The following is a 27862-nucleotide window of genomic DNA, read 5'->3' on the forward strand; positions in this document are numbered from 1 at the left end:
TAAATTTTAGGGGAAATTTGAATTCATGAACTACTACTACTTTTTTATTTTTTTTTACTTTGTTCTTAAGAAAAGGTAATAGATTTGCTGGCTTTTAGTAATTCACTGAATGCATTAAGTCAGGGAAATGCTGGTGACCACTTCATCAAATGTGATATTGAAGTCATTATGAAAGGAGTACAATAAATCATTGTATATAATTATTGCAAATAACAAAATATAGTCATTTCTGTGAAATTATCCCGCTATGTAGTCTCATTATTTGTTTTTTTTTTTTTTTTTTTTTTTTTTATAGAGGCATGCTTTATTTATTTAATTTATTTATTTTGTTTGTTTGTTTATACATGCACTGGGTACAGTCAGAAGCGCGGGAGGGTGAGAGAATTCACCAGATCCAGAGCAGGGAGCAGAGCAGGCAGAAGGACCGAAGTACACTGCTGAGGGGAGCAGCGGGCGGCAGGAGAGGTCTGCACGCCATGTGGAACCCTCCTCCGGTGGCCTGGGAGCAGCCGGGGATCGAACCGGCGCCGCGGAGGCTGCGGGCAGCTTCGCAACCCAGCGCTCAACCGCTGCGCCACCGGGGAGGCCCAGTCTCATTATTTGAATTGAAATAAAGTGGGTTAAATTTTTATATAAATAGTCTATCATGAAGGTTTTTTTTTTTTTTTTTTTTTTTTTTTGCAGAATTCTGTCATTCTAAAGAAACCATCAGAGCATCAGAAAGTTCTCCAAGCAGACAACCTTTCTGAATTTGAATCAATTGTAACTGAAAGGACGCAGTTCTGCAGACAAAAAGATTTCCAGCAGCAACAGGTAATTTCAACCCCTAACAGTTGTAAGAGCAAGAATAAAGCTTTCTCTTTGGAATTTCCATTTAAACTAAACACTGAACTGCTGCTGGAGAGTTTTCTCACATGATTGAGTAGAAAGTGTGATGTATGGGTGTTTCCACGTGAGCAGCAGCTGGGAGTTCTGAGCTTGTATTGCAGCACCTGCTTTGCCTTCAACTGCTACAGTTGAGGACACTCTAATTTTGCTCCTTTATTATCTTGCATCTTAGATAAATCCTGAAAATATCTCCTTTTTATTATTTTTTAATCAAATGCCATTGTTTTATATCCATGATAATTTTTTGACAGTATAGGATTTGTCCCCTCAGGTGTGATCACCATAGCTCTCCCACTAGTCCAGTGTGCTCCAAGGATCTTCCCCCTGCACCCTACTCCTGTTTAACCCACATACCTTCACCCTTCACTTTCTCTGGATGCCTCAGATCTATGGTCAGCTTTCAAGTGTTGGGTTTAATGTAAATGACACCATCCTATATTTATCTTTCCCCATCTGGCTTATTTTGCTTAGCATTATCCCTTACAGCTTCATCCATGTTGCTACAAATGGCATAAGGTTATCTTTTTTTTGATCACCGAGTAATAGTCCATTGTGTATATATACCACATCTTTTTTTTTTCTTATAATTTTTATTAGCTATTTTTAATAAGGAGACATTGGCTTACAGCACTGTTTTAGGGGTATAGATTTACGCCTTTGCACATGTATGAATGTATGTTATCATACAATACCTACCACCAAACCCCCAGTATCCTCCACCATAGTCCTTTGGGGCTCCTCTCCCTTTTTTTTTTACATCATTTTTCACTTTTGCACAGTGTATGCTTTTTCATCTTGGTTATAGTCCCCATACAATTCCCACCCCCCTTACTTTAACCATAATCCCTCCCATCCCACCCCCTCCCCCTGTAGTGTGTCTCTGGTTTATAGTTGCTTGTTGATTTTGATTTTTACTTTATCTTTTTTATTGCTGAGTAATATTCCATTGTGTATATGTACCACATCTTCTTGATCCAGTCATCTATTTTTGGGCATTTGGGTTGTTTCCAAAGCTTAGCTATTGTAAATAGTGCTGCTATAAACATAGGGGTGCAGGTGCCCTTTTGAATTAATGATTCTGTGTCCTTTGGGTAAATACCTAGGAGTGGAATTGCTGGGTCATATGGAAGCTCCATCTTAGTAGACTATGGAACATCCAGAGAGCTTTCCATAGTGGATGGACCAGTTGGCACTCCCACCAGCAATGTAGGAGAGTTCCTCGCCAAAATCCTCACCAACATTTGTATGCAAATATCTTAAGGATAAACTTTCCTCTGTAACTGCAATACCTCTTTCCCTACTGTTTCGGAATGTATTAGTATATTTTTGGTGATTTTCCATGTACCTAATATATATGGAAACAACACTTGGTCATTGTGTGAATATTTTAAATGGTTTTTTGAGGAGTAAAAGTTGATGACACCAAGGAGGTAAGAAAGAAAAGTAATAAATAGGAATTTAAGAAGTGGTTCAACATTAGATTGTCTCAACAGAAGAAGCTATTGGGTACTGATTGAAAACCTTGATTGATTGGATCATTTGACTCTCATTAAATTTTAGGTTCTGGAATTAAAACCAACAGAGCAAAAAGATTTAATCAAGTTCATAGATTGCAATGCTCAGAAAATATGGTCTCACTCTTGCCAACAACATAAAAGTGCAATGCAGAAGTCACCTGTGAGGTAAAGCTTTTGAAACAGTTGAACATTTAGTAGTTTTCTCATTGGGAGAATTAAGAGTGTTTCTTTTTAAATAGCACTTATACAACACTGAATATAATTTTTAAAATGTGTACATTGATTATTCTTTTCCCGGTTTTGTTTTCCCTTAAAAGCAATCAGGCCTCTAGCCCCCAAAATGATGCCCCAGACTTGGTTTTGTCACCCCAGGACCAACGTGGAGATAAATGGCAATATTTGCATCATGAACTCTCATCAAAAATAAATATACCTCTACCTCAGCTTGTGCAGCCTCAGGTCAGTGTGCGTCTGAACACGGTAAATAAACGTGATTAGCTTTGAAAATATAGCCAGTGTCCATTCAATGCATATGTATGTTCTGTGCTAGTAGCAATTTATTTTCAGAAAGCAAAGATGCCAAGAGGGCTTTTCATTAATTGTCACCTTTCACCCTCCTGGATTCTGCACTAGGTGCCCCTCCTTTGTGTTTCTGTGCCCCACGGACTTTTGTTAGAGCTCTTACTACACTGTGCAGCTGCGTATTTGTCTGTGTTCCTTATTAGAGGGCAAGAAAGACCATGTTGGCCTGGTTCACTCTTGAGTGCCTGGAACTTCATAAAATAAGTCTTGATTACTATATGTTGAATGAAAAAGGAATTAATATACATATAAAGCAATTTTAAAAGATAGTGTTATTCATTCATCAAAAGATTATTTGGAATCTGCAGTGTGCCAGCTCCTGTGCCAGTGGTGTTCCCACTAATGCACCTTATCATCACCATTACAAGTTTATTTATACTGTGCCAGCTACTGCTTTTTCTCCAGAGATCCCATGAGTAGAACAGCACTTTGTTCATAGCTCTATTGCAAACAGCAAGTGAGCTTTTGCCTTCAACTTTATATTCAAACTGCCTGGGCAAAGGTAACCAACGATTTCCCAATTCCCTGGTGGGAACTTTTCTTGCTCTTCTGTGAATCTTTACTTGATTCAAATGAAGTTGAATCAAATTCTGATAGGGCTTTAGACTTGGTTTCACCTTATTATACACACTATAACATGTATATTGTTCTTTTCACAAGTAGAATGGCATCAGTAGTTTTTCTCCAAGTAGCATCCTCTGCCACCCTGCTCTCTTTCTTTTTATACATTAGTTTTCCAAATTGGAGAAGAAATTAGCTCTGAGTCATTCTCCCTTCTGAAATCACAGTTCATTTTCAATACTTACTTTCTCAATAACAAATCAAGATACAAATCTGTGCCTAGAGATCACTGTGTTCTAAGTGTTAGCTATACCAAGAGTCTTGCTGTTAATGGAGAGAAAAACAACTAACTTTGTACCATGTATAGCAGTTGCTATTAAAATGCAAAGATTAGTGATTTTTACTGTGTTTCTCATATTATGGGTTGTTTTCCTCATTTTGATATCTAAGTGGATCTTTGTCTAAGAAAAGCTTATCATGACTTTTCAAGCTGTTCAAAATATTTAAAATTTAATTATTTTTCATATACGTGACAAGATAGACAAAAATGGTTACCAAGAAGGTAATTCATAAGACCACATGCTAGTGCAAATTTCTTGTTCTGCATTAACATAACAGGATCTCAAACTGTCTATAATAGGATTTCCTTTTTTCAAATAGGTTGCCACAAATATGAGTATTCTACCCAGTGTAAGTATGTATAGCTTTAGATACCCGAACATTGAAGAGCTGAAAACCTATACCACCCAACTTGAAGACTTGCGTCAAGAAGCAAATAATCTTCAGACACAGGTAGCAGCTGTTCTTATATCTGTTTTCCTCCTTTCAATAACAAAGAATGGTGCTATTATCACTGCAAATTGGCTGTAGTTTTCTTTATTGAAAAAATAATAAAATACATCAGAGGATGAGTCCTAGAATTGCATATAGAATTGCATATAGAATTTCTCTCTTGCCAACTCTGGCAAATATGGTAGTGGCTGTCTAGAGTACTGTGTGCAAAGGCTTCTGAACCTGAGTCCAGAATTAACAAAAAGGAGGATCATGATTGATTAGTACTATCTAGAGGGCTCTGGAATAGAATGGGTTTGGAAGGGCATGGGGGAAATATCGGCCAGGTTTCCAGAAATGAATAGACTTAACTTAGTGCTGGGTCATGTTAGGTATCCATCAGAGAAGACAGCAGGAAACACAGCTCAAATTGGGTGTTTTGGCAAGCAAGGCATGGGGCAGGCTCTAGATCCATTCAGGCAGAGGAGTAAAGGACAGTTCTGGAGCCCTCACTGACTTTTCCAGGCTTCAGTGATCTTTCTACACCAATTGTGAGGCAAGCCCACAGGTTGGCAAGGCAGGAAGGCCAGGGGCCTGAGAGGCTGTCAAACCCTCCTACCCCCAGTGAATCTTATGCTTTTCTCACTGGGCTCTCTCTGACATTCTCTTGTCGTCTTCTGTAGCCGTTCCACCATACCATCTCTGAGTAACACCGCCCTTATATCCCTGACCCTTAGGCACAGGTGTGCACACTTACCCATGCCCACACCATACTCCAAGTGTCCACCATCAGGCATGCGTGACCCAAGTCCACTCTCTTCCAAGCACCTCCTACATTAGCACAAACAAGGCCATGGGTGATAGCCACAGAAGCCAATGGTATAGAAGCCTGACCAATCTTCATTTACCCTATAGGGTGACTGTCAGTTTCAGTGTGCACCCAGATTATTTGTAACTGGTCAGGACTCCATGGGTAAACAAAAAGAGTTGTTCCAGTAGTTTATGCTAAAATAGACTTGTGGCTCTGAAATGCAGTTTGGTAGGGTACAGCTGCAACACCTTGGGACCCCCTGGTATTGTACATCGAAAGGTGGCCTTAATTCTCACATCAGCCCAAACCTGGCACTCCTGGCATCCTGGCTCTACAGCCCATCCTGACTTTAAGATACTGTACCTCTTTCTAATCAATCCCTTCAAGATTCTTTACTTCTTTTTCCTTTCCAGGCCATACTTGATTTTATTAACCCCCTTCTACATTTAAATGTGGGGGGCAGGGAGCAATGAGGAAAAGGACGGTGTGCATCATCTGATACCACACTTGCACCTGTGTGGCCAGCTCAGGCCTTCCTTCATCTCTTGATTCATCTTTTAATTCCACTCCATCATCAAATAACCACCTAACATTAAGTTTCTCAAACTTGTCTCTCTCAAAGTTAAACATCTTTATTTATTCTGCTACCTAGTTCAAAAAGTGTGTGAAATAGCTTACTATAAAAAGTTTAACATAGATTGTGAATTATAACAGAAATCTGGGACAATGTCTGTTTAGGGAGGAACAGAGTCCTAATAGTTTTAATTTTTTCTTTTCTCTTAACTCAGGAAAACATGACAGAAGAAACATACAGAAATTTGGATAAAAAATTATTTGAACTATTTCTGACCCTCAGTCAGTGTCTTGGCAGTGTCCAGGAGGTACTGCAAACACCTGGGCTATTCAGAGAGGATATTTGTACCCAGCAGGTGCACTATGAGGTAGGAGACGCCCAGCATGCCCAGCGAACCCTCGTGCTGGCTGTTACGCAGCCATTAGTTAAGTAAGCCAGAGCTGAGAACTCTCCGAGCTTGTTCACCGTGTCTTCCTTCCTTTCCACAATACAGACACTGGCTCTTGAGCTGAAAAAACTCTACTTGGCTATGAGTGACAAGAAGGATGATATTTTGAAAGCCATGACTTGGCCTGGCAAGAATACCAGCTTGTTCTCTGAATGTTTTAATAACCTCCAAGTCTACCTGGAGCACACCCAGAGTGCTGCTACCTCCAGAAACAGGTCCCTGAAAGCTGGCCTCGACTACAACCGCAGTTATCAGGTACAGGTCTGGGCACAGGCCCACCTTGGCACAGACCTCTAATTTCCATTAATTCCAATTCCTGGGAGCATTCATTAAAAGAAATAGCTGGGGCCAGTGGGGAGACATTGATTCTGTGGAGTCCTGCAAGTTAATTCTGCTGCCAGAGACCTTTTGAAAGTGAGGTCCTTTCCAAGGTCTCAAGTATGAACGTGTTAGGCTGAGCTTAAGTAGTGATTCATGTGTTGCGTTCAGCCAGTTAATGAGTGTCGTATGGGAGGTTCTCTAGGTAAAAGGGAGCCACTGAAATTTTTGAGCAAAGGAATGACAGGCAGTTTCATCTGGCAGATATCTAAGGTGGATCGGAGGAGGGACATGGTAGAGACTAGCTTGGAAGGAAGAGTTGTCTAATGAAAAAGAAAGTAAAACTGCACCACTTGTGAAGGAGCCTTGCTCATAAAATCAAACTCTTATCTAATCAAGCTTCTGGAATCCAAATATAATTGACACAAGGAAGAAAGCATGTTAAACAGCTCTGTGGGGGTACAGTCAGCCAAATCAAGTAGGAAGCTGTTCAGAATAAAAGGCCCATTTTTTCTCCACCACCCTCTCTAAGATCAAGGAATAAAATGGAGATCGACAAGAAGCCTGCAGATTATGTGAGACTTAACACATATATCAATCCATTGCACTCTATTGAATCTCATTTAGAGCCCATTTCAAATAAACAGACAAAAAATATATAAACAACTAGAGAAACATGTGCCCTTTCTATGGTTAATACTACCCAAGAATTATTATTGATGCATAGAATTTTAAAGGAAGAAATCGTTATCTTTTAGCAATCCATATACTGAAGAAACAATATAATATCTGGGATTTGCTTCAAAATAATCCGAGGGAAGGGAGATTAGGTACAGTTGAGAGGGTTGAGGGGACAATGGAGGAGAAGCAACCAGCCATGAGTCAGTAACTGTTGAAGCTGGATGATGGTAGTTCTGGAATTCCTCTCTTTGGTAGATGTTTGAAATGTCCACTAGCACAAAAACTAAAGGACAACTAAAATTTAAAAGGTGAAGTCCTCAATGAGATTCTCACTGTCTCCTGTTTATTTCCTGTTTATTTCCAGAATGAAATAAAGCGATTATATGGTCAACTTACTAAGAACAAAACATCTTTGCAACAGACTCTGAATGAAATTAGTGGCCAGAGTATTGATGAACAGCTTCAGGTAATCAAGTAAAAAGAATTCAAGCTGATGTAATTTTGGACCAAAGCGTCTTATTTACAAGTTGTGCTCTGGATACTTTGAGAGCAGTGGCAAGATTTAAGTAAATAAAGAAAAGTGAAAACTGTTTATGTTAACCTTTAAAAATCCCTAAGTAATGCTTTGTGATGCATAAATTAAGTCGAAAGTCCCCAGTCACCTATCAGCTGGGAAGAATGTAAGTTTGTCCACAGTTGGGAAATGAGACCCAATCCCTCGTGGTAGGAGGGCTGGTTAATCCAGCTGCTAGCGATCACTTGCAAGATACCAGAATCTTAAGAGTAAATGCTCTTCATCCAGCTGCAGTTTCACTTCATGTATTCGGCGAGTACTAAATGAGAACCTACAGTGATCAGACACTGCTCTAGGTGTTGGACTTGAATTTATCCTTAGGAAATAAGGCATGTGCATGAAGATAAATATATAATAAATAGTCACAGATGGCTCTGGTAGCACTGATTGAATGAAAAACTCTTAAGTAGCCATCAAGTCCACTGAGAGCAGACTGTTAACTAAAGCAGTGTCTGGCCTTACAGTGGCATACTGTTTAAAAAGAATCAGACCTGTTCTGGTTCAGTGCAGATCAAATCTGTGCTGATTGAAGAACTGGTAAGTGAGGAGTGCAGGCTGCAGGCCAGAGCGCTGCGTGAGGGTGTGCACGTCTGTCTGGACCACTACGTGCTTAGAGCTTGTTTGGAGCAACTATCCACTGTGGGTTTTTGGGAAAAGCTGGGGTTGAGAAAAGGAAGTGGGGTTTTCATTTCTCAGTTAATTCTTTGCTTTTCTGTTTAATTTGTCTTAAATGAATATGTACACTTTTCAAACTTATGAAAGGGTTTCATATTTTTGTACTGTGTCTCGCTTTAGAAAGCAGATGTCTGCACAGTGGAGCTGCAAAACTCTGAAACTCGAGTGGCAAAACTAAGAGACGAAGGGGAGAGACTTTCCCTCCCCTCTGTTCAGCTCCAAGAGGTGTACAAATTAGAGGTATGTCAGAGCAGAAAACATGCCATCGGTGAGTTACTCTGATAAGGAGTAGGACTTTTTTCTTCCACCAAGAGGATTTATTTACATATTTTCACATCGTTGTTCATTTTTGTACAGTAGTTGATTTCTCCTCTCAAGTGTTGTCCCCATAAAATTACCACCACCAAGACACCTGTGAACCATAAACTGTTGAGCTCATCCCTCCTGTTTTGGTGCTTCCCCCTGCCCCAAATGTCTCTGATTTATAGTTTGCCTGCTAGTATTTTTTTTTTTTTCCTTCTGATCCCTTGTATGGTTTCCCTATGTTCTTCCTATAAGTGAAACCATCGGTATTTTTCTTTTTCCTTCCAGCTCCATCCATATTGCTGCAAATGGCATAAGTTTAACTTTTTGATTGCTGAGTAATATTCCTTATATACCCCACATCTTCTTGATCCAGTCACCTGTTTTTGGGTATTTAGGTTACTTCCACATTTTAGCTATTGTAAATAGTTCTACAGTGAACACAGGAGTGCAAGTATCCTTTTGAATTAATGTTTTTGTGTCCTTAGGATAGATTCCTAGGAATGGAATTGCTGGATCATATGGTAGATCCATTTTTAATAATTTGAGGGCCCTCCACACAGCTTTCCGTAGTGGATGGACCAGTTTGCATTCCTACCAGCAATGTAAGAGGTTTCCTTTTTTTCCACATCCTCACCAGCATTTGTTGTTATTAGTTGTTTTTTTTTTTTTTTTTTTAATGTGGGCCATTCTTACTGGTGTGTGTGGTGATATCTCATTGTGGTTTTGATTTGCATTTCCCTGGTTATAAGTGACATTGAGCATTTTTTCATGTGCCTGCTGTCCTTCTGCATTTCCTTACCAAGAGGGTTCAGATTTGTTCTCCAGGTGGATTATTTCCATGTCAGATAACTGTGTTTATGCTCACCTGCTCTTTGTTTTCAGGACGTACTTGACGGTATGTGGGGACTCCTGCAAGCCAGGTACACGGAACTCGGCAGCCCTTTTTTCATCACCGAGAGCCAGCAAGATGCATTGTTGCAGGGCATGATGGAGCTAGTAACTATTGGAAAGGAAAAACTTGCCCATGACCACCTACAACAAATCAAGAGTAAAGTGGCCTTACAGGCTCAAATACAAAACCACCAGGTAATACCCCCAAGTCAGGTCACCTCTGCAGAGACTAAATTTTTGTGAGCATAAACAGCAAGAGTCCTCCTTCTTCTTTGGTGACTCTGTATCCTTCCTTTATTCTTTAACAAATGCCCGTCAGAGTGCTCATTGCCTACCAGTAACCCTCTAAACCCTAAGAATATGGCCATGAGTGAAAAAAAGACATATTTCCTTCTTTCATAGTGTTTCCAGTTGACCGAGAAAACATTAAAACAAATTTAAAATTTGGATACATATTTTAAGAGCATTTAATAGGGGAAATTGGATTAGGGCAATCAGGAAGGACTTTCCTGAGGACTGAGTTCAAAGAAATCTCTATTTCAATAGATAAATGTCTATCATAATGTTGTAGGAATTCCTTTCATTTTTCATTTATTTTGTTAAAGAAAAAACTTTTTTTTAAAGATTTATTTATGGATACAAGAACTGGGGTACAGGCCACAGATGCGGGGGTGGGGGGGGTGAAGAGGATTCACCAGCGACAGCATGCAGCGCAGTACAGGCAGACTGACTGAAATACACTGCTGAGGGGAGCAGCAGGCAAGACAGGAGAGCTCTACTTCGCCAGGGAGCAACCCACAAGGCAAAGAAAAACCTCATAATAACCAATTACAGATGTGCAGCCATTTACATACTCATGATAAAAAATGCCTAAGACATAGACTTCCTGTCTTCAATAAGTTGAAGTCTAGGCCTTTGATAAGTAGATCTTAGTCTAAGAAAAATAGAAAGGTAAATACTGAGTAAAGGATAGAGGGAAAGCGAAGAAAATTATCTTGAAATCCATTGCCATGCCCTATGCTAGTCACTTTTATAAACACTTCTGTGGGAATAGGAGAAGGGGGTTCATGTAATAAGAGCTTCCTCCAGACTTTTGGAGGGGGCAGATTTATTTGTTTGTTTGCTTGTTTATTTATTTATTTATACAAGCACTGGGTACAGTCAGAAGCGTGGGAGGGTGAGAGAATTCACCAGAGCCAGAGTGGGGAACAGAACAGGCAGACTGATGAAATACACTGCTGAGGGGAGCTGCAGGCGCAGCAGGAGAGGTCTGCGCGCCATGTGGGAACCTTGCCAGTGGCTGGGGATCGAACCGGCGCTGTAGAGGCTGCAGGCAGCTTCACAGCCCAGCGCTCAACCACTGCGCCACCAGGGGAGGCCCTGTTCTGGGAGCTTTCATTTGCCAGCATCCCTGTCAACCCGGGTCCCAATCAATATTTCCCTTTATTATCTATTGTTGAGTAGACATTAGAGGCAGCTTGCAGGCACTCCAGCTGTTGAACATCTGGGCTTGGGCTCCCCCATCTATCCATTCAATTTAGTTCTTTAAAATTAATTAGCCATATCAGTATCTAACTTTTAGTATTTTTTTTAAAATCATAATTGATTTAGGAAGCTCTCACTGGGAATTAAAATTGATTAATAAATATTTGCCCTTTAATGTATACTGTTTTGTGGAGAATATCACTTGGGATGATTTTGCTTTATTTGCTAAAATGCCATTAGTGGATAAAAACTAAGGGATACATAGTCAATTTCCCTCTTGTTTTCTTCTATGTTTGACTCTATATGACTATCCTGGGATTTTCAATTAAAAAGCAAATTTAGTGATACCAAAAGTTGAAGTAACTTGGTTTTTAAGATTTTTTAATAATCTGAACATAAGTAAATATTAAAACCTTTATGTTACAGCTTTTTTTCCAGAAGCTTGTTGCTGACATGTTGTTGATCCAAGCATATTCCAACAAAATGCTTCCTTCTTTATTGCAAAAGAGAGAAACATTTTGGGCTGAACAAGTAAAAGAGGTTAAATTACTAGAAGAAAAGTCAAAACAACGTGGAATAAAGCTGCAGAGTTTGTTGCAGGTACTTGAGTTATGTAACCTTTATACTGAAGCCGGGAATTCCAGATTTTCAACCAACACCTCCAGGTGTCAAAAACAAATATATAATTATCAGTAAGTTTTCATTAGATGGGAACTAATAGAGAGGAATATAGAACCCTGTTCCAGTTCTTACTACTGCTCCCTGAGTGAAACAGCAACTGATGTGCTCATAGATAAATTTGGGGGGAGGGGCACAGCATCTTCTACCTTCTATGCTGTGTATGAATAAAAAAATGAACTGAAAATGCTTTGAGAACTGGAATAAGACCACTTGAAGTAGTCAGTGGTTCAGAAACCATACTCCCCAAAGAGGACAGGCCAGGTTCTATTGCTGATGTGGCTTCATGATAATCTTGTCCTAATTCAAAGAAAAAAACTAAGTTTCCATAAAGCTCTTTCCTTGGTTAAACATTGGAGTTTAGCACTTCAAGGAAATAAACAAAAAAAGCAAGGATATATTCAACTTCATAATGTAATAATATGATGTGGTGTTATTTTATGCTAATAAAATTAATAATTAGTGTGTTAAATTGATGCTTATAGTAATATTCCAAGGTGTTAAAAAAAAAAGTCTCCATGAACCCAGTGAGTGTCCCCAATAGCCAAGTGACCTGCTGTTTCAATAGAATTAGTAAGGCTGTTTTTCCAACAAATACTATTTACTGTCAACAAGTGAGCTCTGTAGTGTGCAAAGGGCTTCTTGGGACAAAGGCTATAGTGCCTCCAATGAAGTACAAACCCACATCCCTCAAACCATGGATTATGCTTTAAGCAGCATGGTAGGGTAAGGTGAAGTTTGGTAGACTTCAGGTTGGAGCAGGGAGAGCAGATGCAATAATGGGAGCTTTTATTGAGAATGGTTTTAAAAGTTAGCCCTTTGCCTTTCCAAATAAGAGAGAGACTCACCATAGCTCTCAGGCGTGGATCGAGGTATATGCTGAAAGCATCATTTCATCTAATCAGTTGTCCCCACTTGATTTGACAAGACAAGTATAATTGTCCACTTGATTTTTTAAACATCATCAAAGGTAGTGAATAGTTTTCTGTTAGACCCTGAGCGCTCTCTCGGGTGGTTTATATCTTTCAGAACAACCTGGAATTTTGTGCTTAAATCTGTATGGTCTTAGAGGTCATTTTTATTTGTATGGTTGCCTCATTGTCTAGTACACTGTTCCCGCTGATTCTATGCTCTTGATTCTCTAGAAATGGGAAGAATTTGATGAAAACTACGCCTCTCTCGAAAAGGACCTGGAAATTCTTGTACCTACATTGCTCTCTGTGAGTTTGGTAGAAGAGACAGAAGAAAGATTAGTGGAAAGGATTACATTTTACCAGGTATTTTGCTTCATTTTAAGTCATCAAGGGCAGGGTCTTTAGTACTTTTTGTTTTTATTTTGTTTTGATTAAATTGCTTTGACTTTGAATGGCTTGAATTATTTGAATTGGAATGAAATACTGTTCATCATGCCACCCACAGACAGACATATTTGAAGAGCTACAGATTCGGTCAGGAGCTAGGCATAGCTAACACCAGGCTTGGGGTCAAGGGCCTTGGTGTGGGTCCCTGCTCTATCACATCACTTTTATCATCTTTCTGTCTCTAAGCCTCAGTTTTTTTACTTGTAGAAAGTAGATGATCAAGCTAGTTCTACCTGTCTCAGGAGGCAGATGTCACTGCCTGTGGAAATGAGTTACATACAGTATGTGCCTATAAACATATATTTGGTTTTATTGCACCAATGAGTCCTGACTGGACATACCTATGAGACAGATAATAATCTGTTACCTGCCACTAACATTATAAAAGAGTTCCCACTTTAAACTATTTCTTGTATAACTTCAAGCATTATTATTAGCAAAGTCTCTGTGTCTCCAATTCCAGTACCATAGAAAAGATAAAACCTTAAAATGTTTTTCAAGTGGCACTGAGAACATGCCAACAAGATAAAAATTTTTTTAAATCTCCTCAACAGCAATGTAGCATACTTCAGATAAGGGGTCGGGTCTGATGGTGTGGCTAGAGTTACTTAGGAAATACCAACTTTAAGACTTCAAAGGCAGGTTAGTTGGCTGAGCAGACTGGATAGAAAATGAAAGCATGAAATACTTGGCAGGATGCTGCCATTCCTCAGAGGCATTTAAGCTTCCAGAAGGGACATTTTCCAAATGTTGAATTGCTGTAGTTGTGCTCTCTAGATGCCTGGAAAGCTACAGTTAATCTCTTGGTCTCTTCATTCTATTGAGCTAACTTCTAAGGTAAGTCCGAATTCTCTGGGGACAGGGAGCTGTTGTTCAAGCTGTATTAACCTACAGATTCAAAAGGTACCATCTGAACAGCTTAAAAAAAAATGCAGTTTAAATAGGTAGCATATTAAACCTCATAGTAGGAAATAATTCATATTAGCTAACTTGTTATAAGCCTGTTTCTCTGATTATTTCTCTGATGATTTCTTTCTGTTTTTAGTGGTGAACTGAATATAGTATAAACACCTGTTGATTATCAATGAGACACACCTGAAGTTTACATAATGTTGCAATGTTACTTCAATAATATATAAAATTAAGGAAGTAATCACTTATATTAGCTAACTTGATATAAGCCTGATTATTTCCCACACCTTGACCATATTCCTCAAATATGACCTGGGATACTGTTAAATTTCAAATATTTTTAAAATGAAAGAATTGGTCTAAATCTTTTAAATAAAATTTCAATTCTAAAAAAAAGACAGGTAACTGATAAAATCCATCTCACTTAGAAACACTTCCCGGCAGCTGTCAGACTACTATGTCATGAGAGGTTTGTGTGTCTTGATTGTGGGAGTCAGTGGGCATGAAATGACAGGGTGTGAGCTGCTAGGCATTAGCAAGCCCTCCTTCACATGCTTGGCACCCCAGGGCTGAGTAAGCCAGGCCTCTGACCCCTTGTTAAAATGGCCAAATGAAACCTTAGAGGGCTCAAAAGATGAAGGGTCTCACACTAGAGGGTTAGAAAATCAGATTTTTTTTTAATTTTTTTTTATGGGACCCTCGCCGGTGGCCAGGGATCAAACTGGCGCTGCAGAGGCTGCGGGCAGCCTTGCAACCCAGTGCTCAACCGCTGCGCCACCAGGGGAGGCCCAAATTAGATATTTTTAAAACTGACCATTGGACACTTTATTCCACCCCACAGACTTTGGCTGGAGGAGGTGGCTATAAATGGGAATTGAGAAAAGAGCATTGAAAATGGAAACTTTTAGTAATTTTTGAAAAGGCTTAAGTTAATTGGAAAATAGCACAAGTTCTATTTTGACCATAATTTATTTTTAAAGATTAAATTTAAGTAGCTGTCAGAAGTGCCATTAGCTAAACCGAACTGTGGAAGATAATTGCCATTAGACAGTTCTCTTCAGGGGGTCATTGTATTCACTGTTTTGGAAAATTTTATTTTTCTTTTTGTGAAGGTGGTTTAATGATGTGTGATCTGTTTTAATTTATTCTTCTGAAGTTCTACTGAGTCTTTATATTCAGAAGACGCTAGCTGTGAATTTTTTTTCCTACTATTTGAGTCTAAAGGACAATAAGGAAATATTTTCTTTTTATCCCCTTCGCACCTCGGCATGAAGAACTATGAGGGAAGTGGACCGGCTGCGTGGGGAGTGGGGTGGTGAGAATGTAGACCCACCTTGCTGCATCCTTTAGGAAATCCTGACTTCTGTGTAAAATTTCCTGATCTATACATATTTAATATATATAAATATATATCAATGAATTAAATATATATTAAATAATATATGAGTATAGTAATCATAAATACAATGACTATAATATAATTGAATGTATTAATAAATTAATAAATATAAAATAATTTTAGCTTAAGCAAGTTTCTTTATACTCAATTTAATGTGTTTTTATAAAATATACTATCAACAACTTGTTTCATATCCATTATACCACAGAGGTGTCTAATAGCGTGGCTTAGCTATGATGGAGATACAAAAACCTTCTCAAATTTTTTCAGTATTGACCAATGAATGATGTATTTGAGCCTATATGAATGTGCACTAAGCAAGTTTTAAAAATTTATTTGCAGCTCTTGGAAGTCTTACCTATTTGGCATTTTTGAATAGGATGTACCTGGTAGATTGCATATTGTCATTATGTATAAATGTATAGATGATTATGTAAATGTATAAAATGTATATAAATTTCATATACTTTGCCTTTTTAAGCAGTGCTATCATGCATTTTCAGTGTTGGTGCTGATGGAGAGGTACCTAATGCATTAATGCAAATAAATACCTAATTATTTGAGTGCAATAAATTTCTGTAAAATTTAAGCAGATACAATGTTTTTTGTTTAAAATTTTACAATGAACATTGATTTAAAGTAACAAATTTATAGCCTAAATATTAAATTATACCTTTTGGGTTTAAGTAACATCTTGAAAATAGATCGAGGATGGCTGCATGATTATTTCAACTGCAGGACTATCTTTTGGCCATTCTACTCTCTTCTTTTCCCTGAAATTACCTCTTTCACTTTTATGTTCACCTAAACATGCTTCTGGTGGAATTTGTCCTCGTATTTTGTCCCCTGCTCTTCAGACAAAAATCTGCTGCCTTACCGTCAGGTCCAGTTCTCTTCTCATGCAAAAGATTTGTCATTAGAAACTTCTTTAGGAAACCTTCACATCTCACAATAATCTTAGTTTGTTGAACTCTACAATATTATAATTTCCCGATTTTCAAAATAATTGGGTCACAAAACCTTTCCCCAGGTTGAATGTGCCCTATGGCCTGCTAGCTGGTTCTGGTTTTATTTTTTAGGTGAAGGAATTAACTGTCAATGGAAGGAATGCTTGCTTTTTGTTTATACGTGTGCATCTGTAGAACTGTACCTGTGCAGGAGTCTTAAGGCGTGTACTTATGACAGTTTTAATGTTTTTTTCAGCCTCAACTGTAGGTTTCTAATGAAGTGTTTGTAAATAGATGGGCTAGTTTCATTTTTAACATAATTCATCCTATGACTTCACTTTTATTAGCAAAGAAAAAGAAACATTGATGAGAAGCGTGCCCAGCTTTACCAGACCCTGAATGATGGCAAACAGCTGGTAGCATCTGTGAGTTGTCCTGAACTAGAGGGCCAAATTGCAAAACTGGAAGAACAGTGGTTGTCCCTAAACAAAAAAATTGATCATGAACTACACCGACTGCAAACACTTCTCAAGCATCTGCTCAGGTATATTGTTTAAGGGTTGAGTGATGTCAGGTTTTGCTGTTTTGAAAGACCTCAGGGATTTTGCCACCAGTCAGATTTTACATGTGGTCCCCCTATTGTATTGTTTTTCTTTGACATTCAAAAGCAATTGGGCCCCTCTTCTGGGCTGAATAAGTCTGGAGTCTCTGATATTGGTTTGTTAGCTTCAGGAGCATAAATAATGAGGTCTGAGGGGCCTAGGATTATGAAATTATGCATTGCCTTTAGACTATGATGTAACTCTTTCCTACCCTCTTCCAAAAGTTTGAAACTTGCAAATTTAAATCTTAGCTAACAGGTGGGTTTTAAAAAGTCTTAGTAGTTCTGTAGAGAATTTCTTTTCTTGGGTGAGGTAATTTTGTGAGGCTTTTTTTGTTTTCTTTGAGATAACATTGGTTTACAATCCTGTCGTCAATTCAGAGATACAGGATCCCACTCTGCAGATGTATGTTACCTCACCACACCCACCATCAGACTCCTATAGTCCTCCACCACAGTTCACTGGGCCCCCTCCCCCTTCCTTGTAGTAGCTGGTTGCGATAGTTTTTGAAGAAAGTAGAACTTTTATACCTCATTGCTGTCCTCTCCTCTGAGGGGGCTGTCTTATCCTGAAGAAGTTTCAAAGTTAGAAGAGGGACAATATTTTGCTTGGCTATTTTCATCGCATCAGATAATATGCTGGCATCCAAGCGACAGTGTTTGCTATTATATAACTTTAATAAATGCTGGTTATATTTTTATTATAAACAAATCTATAGAGGATATTTGAGGAACAAAAACAGTATCTTTTCCCATAGGTACACTTTTGTGTAGCTTTAAAAGGGGGGAAATGTTTTAGACTTTAAAATGTCCTCTTTGTTTTTGGTTAGTAATGGAGAATCAGAAAATGCCAAAGCATCAGATTTGAGGCATGAGATAAAACAGGATATAAACCTTTAAAAAAGCATGATTTTCTGAATAGTAGTACTAAAAGCAACACAGGAAAATATACACTAAAATAAGAAAATATGCTGGTGATGAACATCCTCAATGGTTTCTAATTTCCTTTATCACTTTGCTCCTGGTAGTTATAACAGAGATTCGGATCAGTTAACCAAGTGGTTGGAATCTTCTCAGCAAATTCTGAATTACTGGAAAGAAGAATCCCTCAATGTGTCTCAGGATTTGGATACAATCAGAAGCAATATAAACAATCTTCTTGTAAGTCATAACAGAATATGATCAGATTTATTTATTACTGATCAGAAATAAATATCAGGGAAAAATTACCAGGGTTGATATGAGAGTCCCCATAATCATTCATTGATAAGGGATAAGACTAGTCACAGCTGCATTTTCCAACTTAAAGCTATTTTTTTACATAGTTCATTTATAATGATTAAAGTATATTTTTAATTTGCCCTATGAACTATATATATGTAAAACTTGTGCTGAAATATTTACCAATATAGAAAATGGCTCCCCATCCCTTCAAAATGTCACTGAATTATTCATAAATGTTAAAGTTGACAAATGTGTAGATTATAAAGTGTTATGTACAGAACTATTACTGCTATTAAAATGTTTGTTAATATAAACTTTCTAATGTGCTCCCTAGTTTATTTTCAAACCTTGGAGGATAATTTGTCTACTTTAAAAAATATTATTTCACCAGATTATAAACCACTCATAGAACAGGAATTTGATCTGTTCCCCATCTTAGCTAATTCCTAGAACAGTTTCCAGTACTGAGTAGGAAAAGTGTATGTGTGTGTGTGTGTCTCCATACTCACACGTATACACTTACACATGTACAAATATTTATTATTTGTGTTGGATTCATTTTCTTAGTTACTCTGGGCAATGTTCAAACTTTAAATGTGTCTGAATTTTAAAACTATTTCCATTAGGAGTTTTCAAAGGAACTTGATGACAAGTCCTCCTTGAAGACAGCAGTTATAAGTACTGGGAACCAACTTCTTCACCTGAAAGAAGCTGACACGGCTACACTCAGGGCTTCTTTAGCACAGTTTGAACAAAAATGGACCATGCTCATAACTCAGCTTCCAGATATTCAAGAAAAACTTCACCAGGTAAGTATTTAGGCATTTGAATTAGCATTCACTTGTTAGCTCACAACTCTTTTGAAATTATTTCTCTGACTCAATAATTTTCATTGACACTGCCTATTTTTCTTTGGCACCACTGAATATAGGTCTTAATTACTAGACTCTCCTCCAATGGGATCTTTCTTAAGAGAAATTGGGCTTAATTACATTATTTCCCAGTTTATCTGTGCCACTGTGTTAGTTTATGTGAAGGTCATTGTCATTGTTTTGGGGTCACTTATTCTAAGCTTGAATGCTGGGTTTGTTTTTGTGAGTAACCTGCATAATTATGTAGCAAGACCTTTATCAAACCAGATATCATCTTTAGTGATGCCCTGATTCATTTTGTTAACTATAGGTAATTAAAAGAAAATCATTTTGTCCTTGCAGCTTCAGATGGAGAAATTGCCATCTCGTCAAGCAATCACAGAAATGATTAGCTGGATGAACAATGTAGAGCATCAAACTGCAAATGAAGACACTGAGCATTCACTGAGTTCTGCATCTGAAGTTAAAAATCTCCTTCAGAAGTACAAGGTAATGATACAAAGGAGCCAGAACTTTTCATTAAATAGGAAGGCGAGTCAGTTGGAGGGAAAATAATGAACACAGAAACATGTGCGATATAATTTAGATAAACTAATTCTGGGGGTGTGGGATATGGGATGTGGATGATGAGAGAGAGAGAAAACACTTGGTATACTTGCTTTTATTGTGCTTATCTCCTTCATTAGTTCCCATCACCACAGGACAGAATCCAAGCTTTTAGCTGACCCTTCTATAACCTCATGTTTTTATCCCCGCATGTCAACCCTGGGCTCAGCCTGAAACAGATTTATGGGCCCTCAACTACTTCTGGTGCTCTCTCTCCTCATGCTTTTGTACCTGTTGCACTTCCCACCTGAAATTCCCATCCCTGCTCTTGGCTGTAGAAATCCTCTCAGTCATCCTTTAAGAGTCAGCTCAAGTATCTCCTCTTCTAGAAATCCACTTGTGGCTCTCCCAGCCAAATTAGTTTACTTTTCAGAATTAGGTGTCTTTAGTGACACTATCAGTAGTTCCTACCACATGGTATTGTAATTATTTACTTTCCTGTCTCCCCACCTGGATTTAGCTTCTTGAGAGCAGGGCTGCCCCTCCCCTCCCTGAAATACATAGCCAGCCCAATACCTGACATCCAAGAGGTGCTAAGTGTCCTTTGAATAAGAGCATATGCAAGGGAAAGCTGATATTCTACAAAAGGTTTTATAAATGTGGCATTCTCCATGATAGTTGATTTCAAGCAGATTTAACTACCACTTACCAAGCCACCCCTAAACATTTATCATATGCCAGACTTTGTGCTCAGAACTGGAGTAGAGATGGATGGGGGTCCCGGTGACTGCTTTTGGAGCCCTCGCAGGCTGATGGATTTACCCCCCTGGTAGGCAGAAGATGAAAAGGCTTCATCACAAAGCAGGGAGTTAGCGAGGCATTTATTTTTATACTGTTGTGTCCTAACTCGTGAGTAGTAGGATCTTTACAGGGCTCATGCACATGCACTCCTGCAGGCTCCTTCTCCCTGGATGTCTCCAGTGTGGTGCTAGGAGGATAAAACCCAAAAAGTAGCAGGCTTGACAGAAGCCTGCATGGCCCTGGGTAGGTTTAGGATTGCTGTTGAATTCCAAGTCATCTGAACTGGATGCCTAGACTGTCCCTGGGGGAACAAGAAGCTGCTTAAATCAACTTAGTTCCTTAGAAATGTCCTGGGTCTTCTGGGAGAGTCTTCAGACTTCCCGGCCTGTCGTTTTCGTTTTCAGGAGCCTGCAGGCTAGCTCTGAATTCCAGTGTGGCTCTCAGGCAGCCTCTCACCAGAATCCCTTGTCAGTCCCTGGGTCCAGATTTTGGTTGAGATTGTGCAGCTGCCATGCAATGATGCTGCCTTTGATTTTTCAATCTGTTTGAAAGCTATGAGCATCTCAGCTCTCAGGAGTGAGCAATTCCCCCAAAGCCTCTCCACTCAAATAAAATAGATAGTTGGTGGGAGAAGGAAGCTCCTCACAGGGTCCCCTGGATTAAGGGGTGGAAACTTGACGCCCCCTAGAGTGAGTCAAAGGGAAGCCCAGTTCTCCTGACTATGTTAATCCAGGCTTTAGTTGCTTAATTTTGTTTGTTCTAGGAGTTTAGAATGGAAATGGACTACAAACAATGGATAGTTGACTTTGTTAACCAGTCCTTACTTCAGCTAAGCACCTGTGATGTAGAGAGTAAACGCTATGAGCGAACAGAGTTTGCAGAGCGCCTGGGAGAGATGAACCGCCAGTGGCACCGGGTACACGGAACACTAAATAGGAAGGTACGTGAATGTGTTATGCTCTGAGGTGTGATTTGGCCTCCACAAATTACCACTTTCTGAATAACTTTAAAGACATCTACATAGTTAACTCACAGTGAAGCCTAATAATCATCTCAGTTATTGCTCTCAGTGGTCCCACGTTTCAGCAGCCTTCATTGGTGCGTGTGAGTATGAAAATAGTTCTTATATTTCTTCTGAGATTTCTTAGTGGAAATTGAGTTAGGCAAGTGGAGAAATTTTATGTAAGATGATGTCAGGTATTATGTGAGATTACTAAATGGCCAGAGATTTTGACACTTCCTCTGAATGTAGGTGTTCAAGAGGGACAAAGCTATTTACGCTTTAAAAAGATGATGAAAGGAAAGAAAAATGTATGTGACTTTTTGGTAGGTTTTTATTCCCTGACTGAAATGATTAAGAAAACTTGGAAAAATATTTACTTCAAAAAACATTTACTATCTATAATTCCTAACTGTAATTGACTTTGATAATTGGTTGATTGTTGTATAGAGAATGCATACAAATGGATTGATACCAATTAAGACTCAAGTGCATGAATGATGAACAAGGGACATGAACAGACAATTCACAAAAGACAAAATTACCATTAGCAAATAAACATCAGAAGATTGTAACTTCAATTATCTGACATTCAAAATAAGCATTAACATACATTAACATACATTTATTAAACTAGAAAAATGTAACAGGATAAAGATAAATGCCCCAAGCTATCACATTTATACATTGCAGAACTGACTTATGTACCCTTGCGGAAAGCATTCAGAAAATCTCAAGAATCATAGTAATCATCTATTAACCCAGCAGTCTATCTCTTACACATTTCTTAAGTAGATAGATTTCCTACAAAAAGGAAAAGATGTATATGCAATGTGTTCAATATTTATACTGGTGAGAAATGTAAAATGCCTTAATCTCCAACTACAGAATATTTTATCAAGTTATGTCCTTTTGGGCCTCCCCGGTGGCTCAGTGGTTGAGCGCTGGGTTGCGAAGCTGCCCGCAGCCTCTGCAGCGCCGGTTCAATCCCCGGCTGCTCCCCGGCCACTGGAGGAGGGTCCCGCATGGCACGCAGACCTCTCCTGCCGCCTGCTGCTCCCCTCAGCAGTGCACTTCAGTCCTTCTGCCTGCTCTGCTCCCCGCTCTGGCTCTGGTGAACTCTCTCACCCTCCCGAGATTCTGACTATACCCAGTGCTTGTATAAATAAACAAACAAACAAACAAACAAATAAATAAAATAAACAAACAAATAAATTTTTAAAAAGTTATGTCCTTTTGATGAAATATTAGGCAGCCTCCTTTTAAATTAATATAAGGAATATGTCATGACACAGCAAGTACCTATGGCATATTGCTAGAAGAATATAATCACAGACATCCTAATAAAAATTATGAACACTAGACATGAGAAGAAAACACAATAAAAACTATTTTATTAAATTGATGAGATTTTGTGATTTTTTTTTTAATTTTTTAAAATATTTATTTATTTATATAAGCAGTGGGTACAGTCAAAAGCGCAGGAGGGTGAGAGAATTCACCAGAGCCAGAGTGGGGAGCAAAACAGGCAGACAGATGGAGGACACTGCTGAGGAGAGCAGCGGGCAAGACAGGAGAGGTCTGTGCGCCATGTGGGACCCTCACAGGTGGCCGGGGATCAAACCGGCGCTGCAGAGGCTGCGGGCAGCTTCGTAGCCCAGCGCTCAACCGCTGCGCCACCGTGGAGGCCCAGAGATTTTGTGATTTAAATGGTGATTTAATGCTAAGCAATTCAGGAGTCTGGGGAAATATAATTTTCTGCAGCTTTACATGTATTAATAGATGATTCAGTGAAAATATTTTGAATATTAGCAACATGGCTTTATTTTGTGCAAATATTTGGAACTCCCAAACAGCCAGCAGGTTAGCTTTCATTTCCAATGTTAGATTTTTTTTTTAAGGGGGGAGGTTAATTCTATATCCTAACTTATGAATCTTTATTCTTAATGTTGAGAATTCTTACTGTGTAAAATATTTGTAATCTGAGAGGAAATAAAATTATCCTATTAAATATCACACATCATGACATTTATATTTCAAGTCATGTGGTTTGAAATAAGAATTTTTTTTTTTTGCTCCTAATTTGTAGGTACAACATTTAGAACAACTTTTGGAAAGTATCAATGAGAATGAAAACAAAATACAGATTTTGCATAACTGGATGGAGGCCCAAGAGGAGAGACTAAAAACTTTACGGAAACCTGAAAGTGTGATCTCTGTGCAGAAGATGCTGCTGGACTGTGAGGTGAGAAGACACCTAACCTGTTCAGTGATTCCATCCCACTCATTGCCAAGGACAGGGCAGGTCACTGTAGTTTCTCGGGGCTTTCCCACAAACCCCTACGTATTTGCTCCTGAAAACACTTTTACCTGTGATGGACAATGGAAGGTATTTTCACAGCCTTTGTTCATAAGAGGGCTGAAGGTTACTCCCAAGGGGAAAAATGCTCAAAGGGAATTTTGATTGAGGTGTTATCCAATTTTTGTGTTTTTTATGAATGTACCCAGTATTCACAATTACTCTGAAGTTTCCATTCTTTTTAGTCTTTCCTTGTTTCTTCAGAGGAAAATGATTCCCCTACTGTGTACTGTGTTTTAAAAGGATCGTTTGTCCCTTGGCACCACTGTCTAAGTCATGCTTAAACATAAGGATATTGGACATGCCCTTTTGTGTTTGACAATCTCTTGCCAGTCACTTAGTCCTTGAGATGCCCACTCCCAAATGTTGCTGAAGTGTTGCTCCTTAAGCACAACCCTGACTGCATCATTCCCTGTTGTCCCTGCACCTGCAGGCAGCAACTCTTCATGCTGCTTCCACACCCACTGTCTGGGGTCCACACCCACTGCCGGGGGTCTGGCACTACTGGCGGGAGGTAGGAAGTCAGATCAGACCCCAGGCAGGTCAGGTTCCAGAATAATCTGGACAGAAGATAGGAGCAGCAACACTACTGTAGGAGATCTTTTGAAATAGTCATATCCTGTTTCTAATTACCCACAAGCCATTTCCACTTTAGGACTCTTACAGCCACCTCAGATTCCACATACCTCCTCACTGGGAGACCACATTCCAGAGCCCAGTGCTACACCAGCACCCCCAACAGGCCATTTGAGGTCTAAGCTCTGCCTTGTATGGGGCATCATCATTGTTTTCTAGCTGAGAAATGCAGACTTGGGGGTTTAATGATGCTATGTCTGGTGGAACAGCCAGTCTAGGTAGACATGGAATGGGGACCAGATTGCCTGGTCTCTTTTTACTATGCCACGATGGTAAGGATCTGTTACCTAGACTTCTAAAGTCTGCAGCCACATAATAAAAAAATTAAATTGTGTTACGATTAACATGTTTTGGTGTAATATTATGTAATAGTACTTAATGGCATTTTTATTTGAATAGCATCAACTCCTGTCTCTTACACGTTTTTAAATTGTTTTATAATATAGGATATATGAAATCTTTTCCTTTTGGCCTTTCAGGATATAGAAAATCAACTTGCAATAAAATCCAAAGCACTGGATGAGTTGAGACAAAGTTCCCTGACCTCAGAGAGTGGGACAATGCCACTGTTAGAAGATACGGCATCCAGAATTGATGGATTATTTCAAAAGAGGAATAGTGTTACCAGCCAGGTACTGAATTCATTTGAAGTGCACTGTTACTTATCACACATCCTTTTTTCTTTCTTCTTCTTGTTCAATCATGAAATTTGCTCTATACCAAAAACTGAAAGGTTGCTGAGAAAAAGAGTGAATGTACAGTAGAGAAAACCAATGAAAACCAATTCAAATCCTATTTTTTTTTTTTTTTTGCACTGGATAATTAGAGGCAAAGCCACCAATTGCAACATCTTTGGCAGGCTAGACATCTTACTTAGTTATCTTCATTTTGTTTTAATATGCTCACCTAGATAATAAATTTCTGCATCCCCCAAACCCAACAGTATCTGGCATTGTTTCCTGGCCAGATAAACAGGAGTAGCTGTAAAGGAGCATCTCAGATCCCCTACATATAGGGAGGTGCATTAAGGAGGAAGTGATCTTGTCTCAAGGAGCCACTGTTAAGAGCACTGTAAGGTTAGGAAAAATGCCAAAGGTGGGGGGAGAAATACAGCATTTTGCCAAGGAGAAAATATAGAGGAAGAGTGTGGAAAGACTGGTCACTTGATAAAAGTACGTGGAAGTGGTACTGAATTTACCACTTACAGGAGAGCATCAAAAGAGAAAGGAGAGGCATCTCTAGACACTGTAACCTTGACATTTCCCCGCAACAGAGGGAGAAACCTCTAAATACTTAGAATTATTGGTGTGTCCATGTTTCCTTGGGAGTCCTCATTGTGGATTAGTTGTCATCTACTAAACTCTACTTTCAGCCGTTTGTTCTAGAGAGAATTGGGAATAATTTATAGGTGCCCCTCAGCCTCATCTTCTCCCTCAGCCTGGAAAAACTGAGATGAGCTTATTCTGCCATTTGTTAAACATATTTGTGTGAAGCAGAGAAAGGCAAACATATATCCCTATCAAAAAGTCTGCACATTGCCAAGGGTACAAAGAAATAAGAAAATAAATGGGTTTTGTCCTCAAAGAGCTCATAGGCTACTGAAGGAAATATACATGAACAGATAATTATAATTCAATGAATTAAAATATAATAGAAATGGAGTGGGGAATTAAATGAGATAATATATAATAAAAAATGCAGATGGTACTAGCATAAGGATAAACATGCAAATAAAAGGAACAGAATTGAGAGTCCAGAAATAAACTCTCACATCTGCCAGTTGATTTTCAGCAAGGATGCTAATTCATTGGTGGGGGGAGGAAATAACTTTCTTTTAATGCTACTAGAAGAACTGAATATTCACATTGTAAAGAATGAAGCGCGATGCTTACATGCATGACATATATGTAAAGCAACTCAAATGGATCAAAGATATAAATGTAAGAGCTAAAAATATAAAACTCTTAGAAAAAACATGACACTGAATTAGACAAATTAGATAATGGTTTCCTAAATAAGACATCAAAAAACACAAGCAGCCAAAGGGGGACTTCATTAAAATTAAATACTTTTGCATTTTAAAGGACACCACAAATAAAAGTAAAAAAGACAAAGTACAGAATGGGAATATTTGCAAATCATATAACTGATAAAGGATTTGTATCTAGAATATATGAAGAATTTTTACAACTTGATAATAAAAGGGCAAATACCCAAATGGGGTAAAAATAAGCAAATAATCTAATAGACATTTCTCTAAGGCAAATGTACAAATGGCCAGTAAGCACATGAAGAGGTACTCAGTATCATTAACCTTCTAGGAAATGCAAATCTAAACCACAGTGAAATACCACTTCATACCACCTATTGGATAGCTATAGTAAAAAGGCAGACAATAACAAATGTTTGCAAGGATATGGAGAAGTTGAAACCCTCATGTAAATGTAAAATGATGCAGCTGCATTGGGAAACAGTCCACAATCCCTCTCCTACCTGTCTACCCAAGAGAAATGAAAACACATGTCCACACCGAAACCCTGTACATGAATAATATTCATAGCAGCATGATTCCTAATAGCCAAAGAAGTAGAAGCAGTCAAAGTCCATAAACTTACAAATGAAGTTGTTAATCTATACAGTGGAATATTTTTTAGGCATAAAAGGGGTGAAATACTGATTTATGCTACAACATTGATGGCCTTGTAAACATTGTGCTAAGTGAATGAAACCAGTCACAAAAGACCACACGTTATATGATTCCATTTATGAGAAATGTCCAAAACAGGCAGATCTTTAGAGACAAAGTAGATTAGTGGCTGAGGAAGACTGAAGGGAAAATGAGGAGTGATTGCTAATGAGAATGGGGTTTCTTTGAGGGATGATGAAACCAATGAGGTCTGTACAGTTTAAAAAGTTGAATGGGGCCTCCCTGGTGGCGCAGGCGGTTGAGCACAGCACTGTGAAGCTGTCCACAGCCTCTGCAATGTCAGTTTGATCCTGGCCAGCCAACGAGGGTCCCACATGGCACAGCAGACCTCTCCTGTCTCGCCCGCTGCTCCCCTCAGCAGTGTATATTAGTCAGTCTGCCTGTTCTGTTCCCCACTCTCTCTGGTGAATTCTCTTACCCTCCCGCACATCTGGCTTGTTCCCCGGTTCTTGTATAGATAAATAAATTTTTAAAATATTAAAAAAAAAAAGTTGAATGGTAGGTGAATTGTCTCAATAAAATATATCTTTAATGCAGAGAACATGAGACCTCAATCATCTCTCCATAAATTGTCCAGAGTCAATATAGCCTAGTGCAAATGCTTTGCCTTGCTGCCTAAAAAAAGACCCTGCCATTTTTTATGTCTTAGGGCAGGTCCTTAACTCAGTCTCCTGGTCTATGAATAGGGGTGATACCACTCTCATTTATCTCTACCTTTGTAGCGATGTTTATATGGT

The 27862-nt window shown here is 38.8% G+C and overlaps 1 protein-coding gene across 11 annotated transcripts in view; it reads left to right on the forward strand.

Moving 5' to 3' along the window:
- SYNE2 (spectrin repeat containing nuclear envelope protein 2) overlaps positions 1-27862 on the forward strand; it is a 308736-nt gene that overhangs the window by 218273 nt on the left and 62601 nt on the right. For all 11 annotated transcript variants that reach the window (XM_054690979.1, XM_054690990.1, XM_054690998.1 and 8 more), the window contains exons 68-85: positions 685-813; positions 2449-2570; positions 2723-2864; positions 4209-4340; positions 5919-6071; positions 6198-6407; positions 7516-7617; positions 8521-8640; positions 9589-9792; positions 11509-11682; positions 12906-13037; positions 16727-16923; positions 18009-18141; positions 18831-19013; positions 19419-19565; positions 21187-21363; positions 23513-23668; positions 24898-25050. In XM_054690979.1, the coding sequence (XP_054546954.1) occupies positions 685-813; positions 2449-2570; positions 2723-2864; positions 4209-4340; positions 5919-6071; positions 6198-6407; positions 7516-7617; positions 8521-8640; positions 9589-9792; positions 11509-11682; positions 12906-13037; positions 16727-16923; positions 18009-18141; positions 18831-19013; positions 19419-19565; positions 21187-21363; positions 23513-23668; positions 24898-25050 (2766 nt within the window). The remainder of the gene's footprint in view (positions 1-684; positions 814-2448; positions 2571-2722; positions 2865-4208; positions 4341-5918; positions 6072-6197; positions 6408-7515; positions 7618-8520; positions 8641-9588; positions 9793-11508; positions 11683-12905; positions 13038-16726; positions 16924-18008; positions 18142-18830; positions 19014-19418; positions 19566-21186; positions 21364-23512; positions 23669-24897; positions 25051-27862) is intronic.

The sequence above is a fragment of the Talpa occidentalis genome, unplaced genomic scaffold (assembly GCF_014898055.3).
Source record: "Talpa occidentalis isolate TD23 unplaced genomic scaffold, MPIMG_talOcc4v2.1 talOcc4.11, whole genome shotgun sequence".
Lineage (NCBI taxonomy): Eukaryota > Metazoa > Chordata > Mammalia > Eulipotyphla > Talpidae > Talpa > Talpa occidentalis.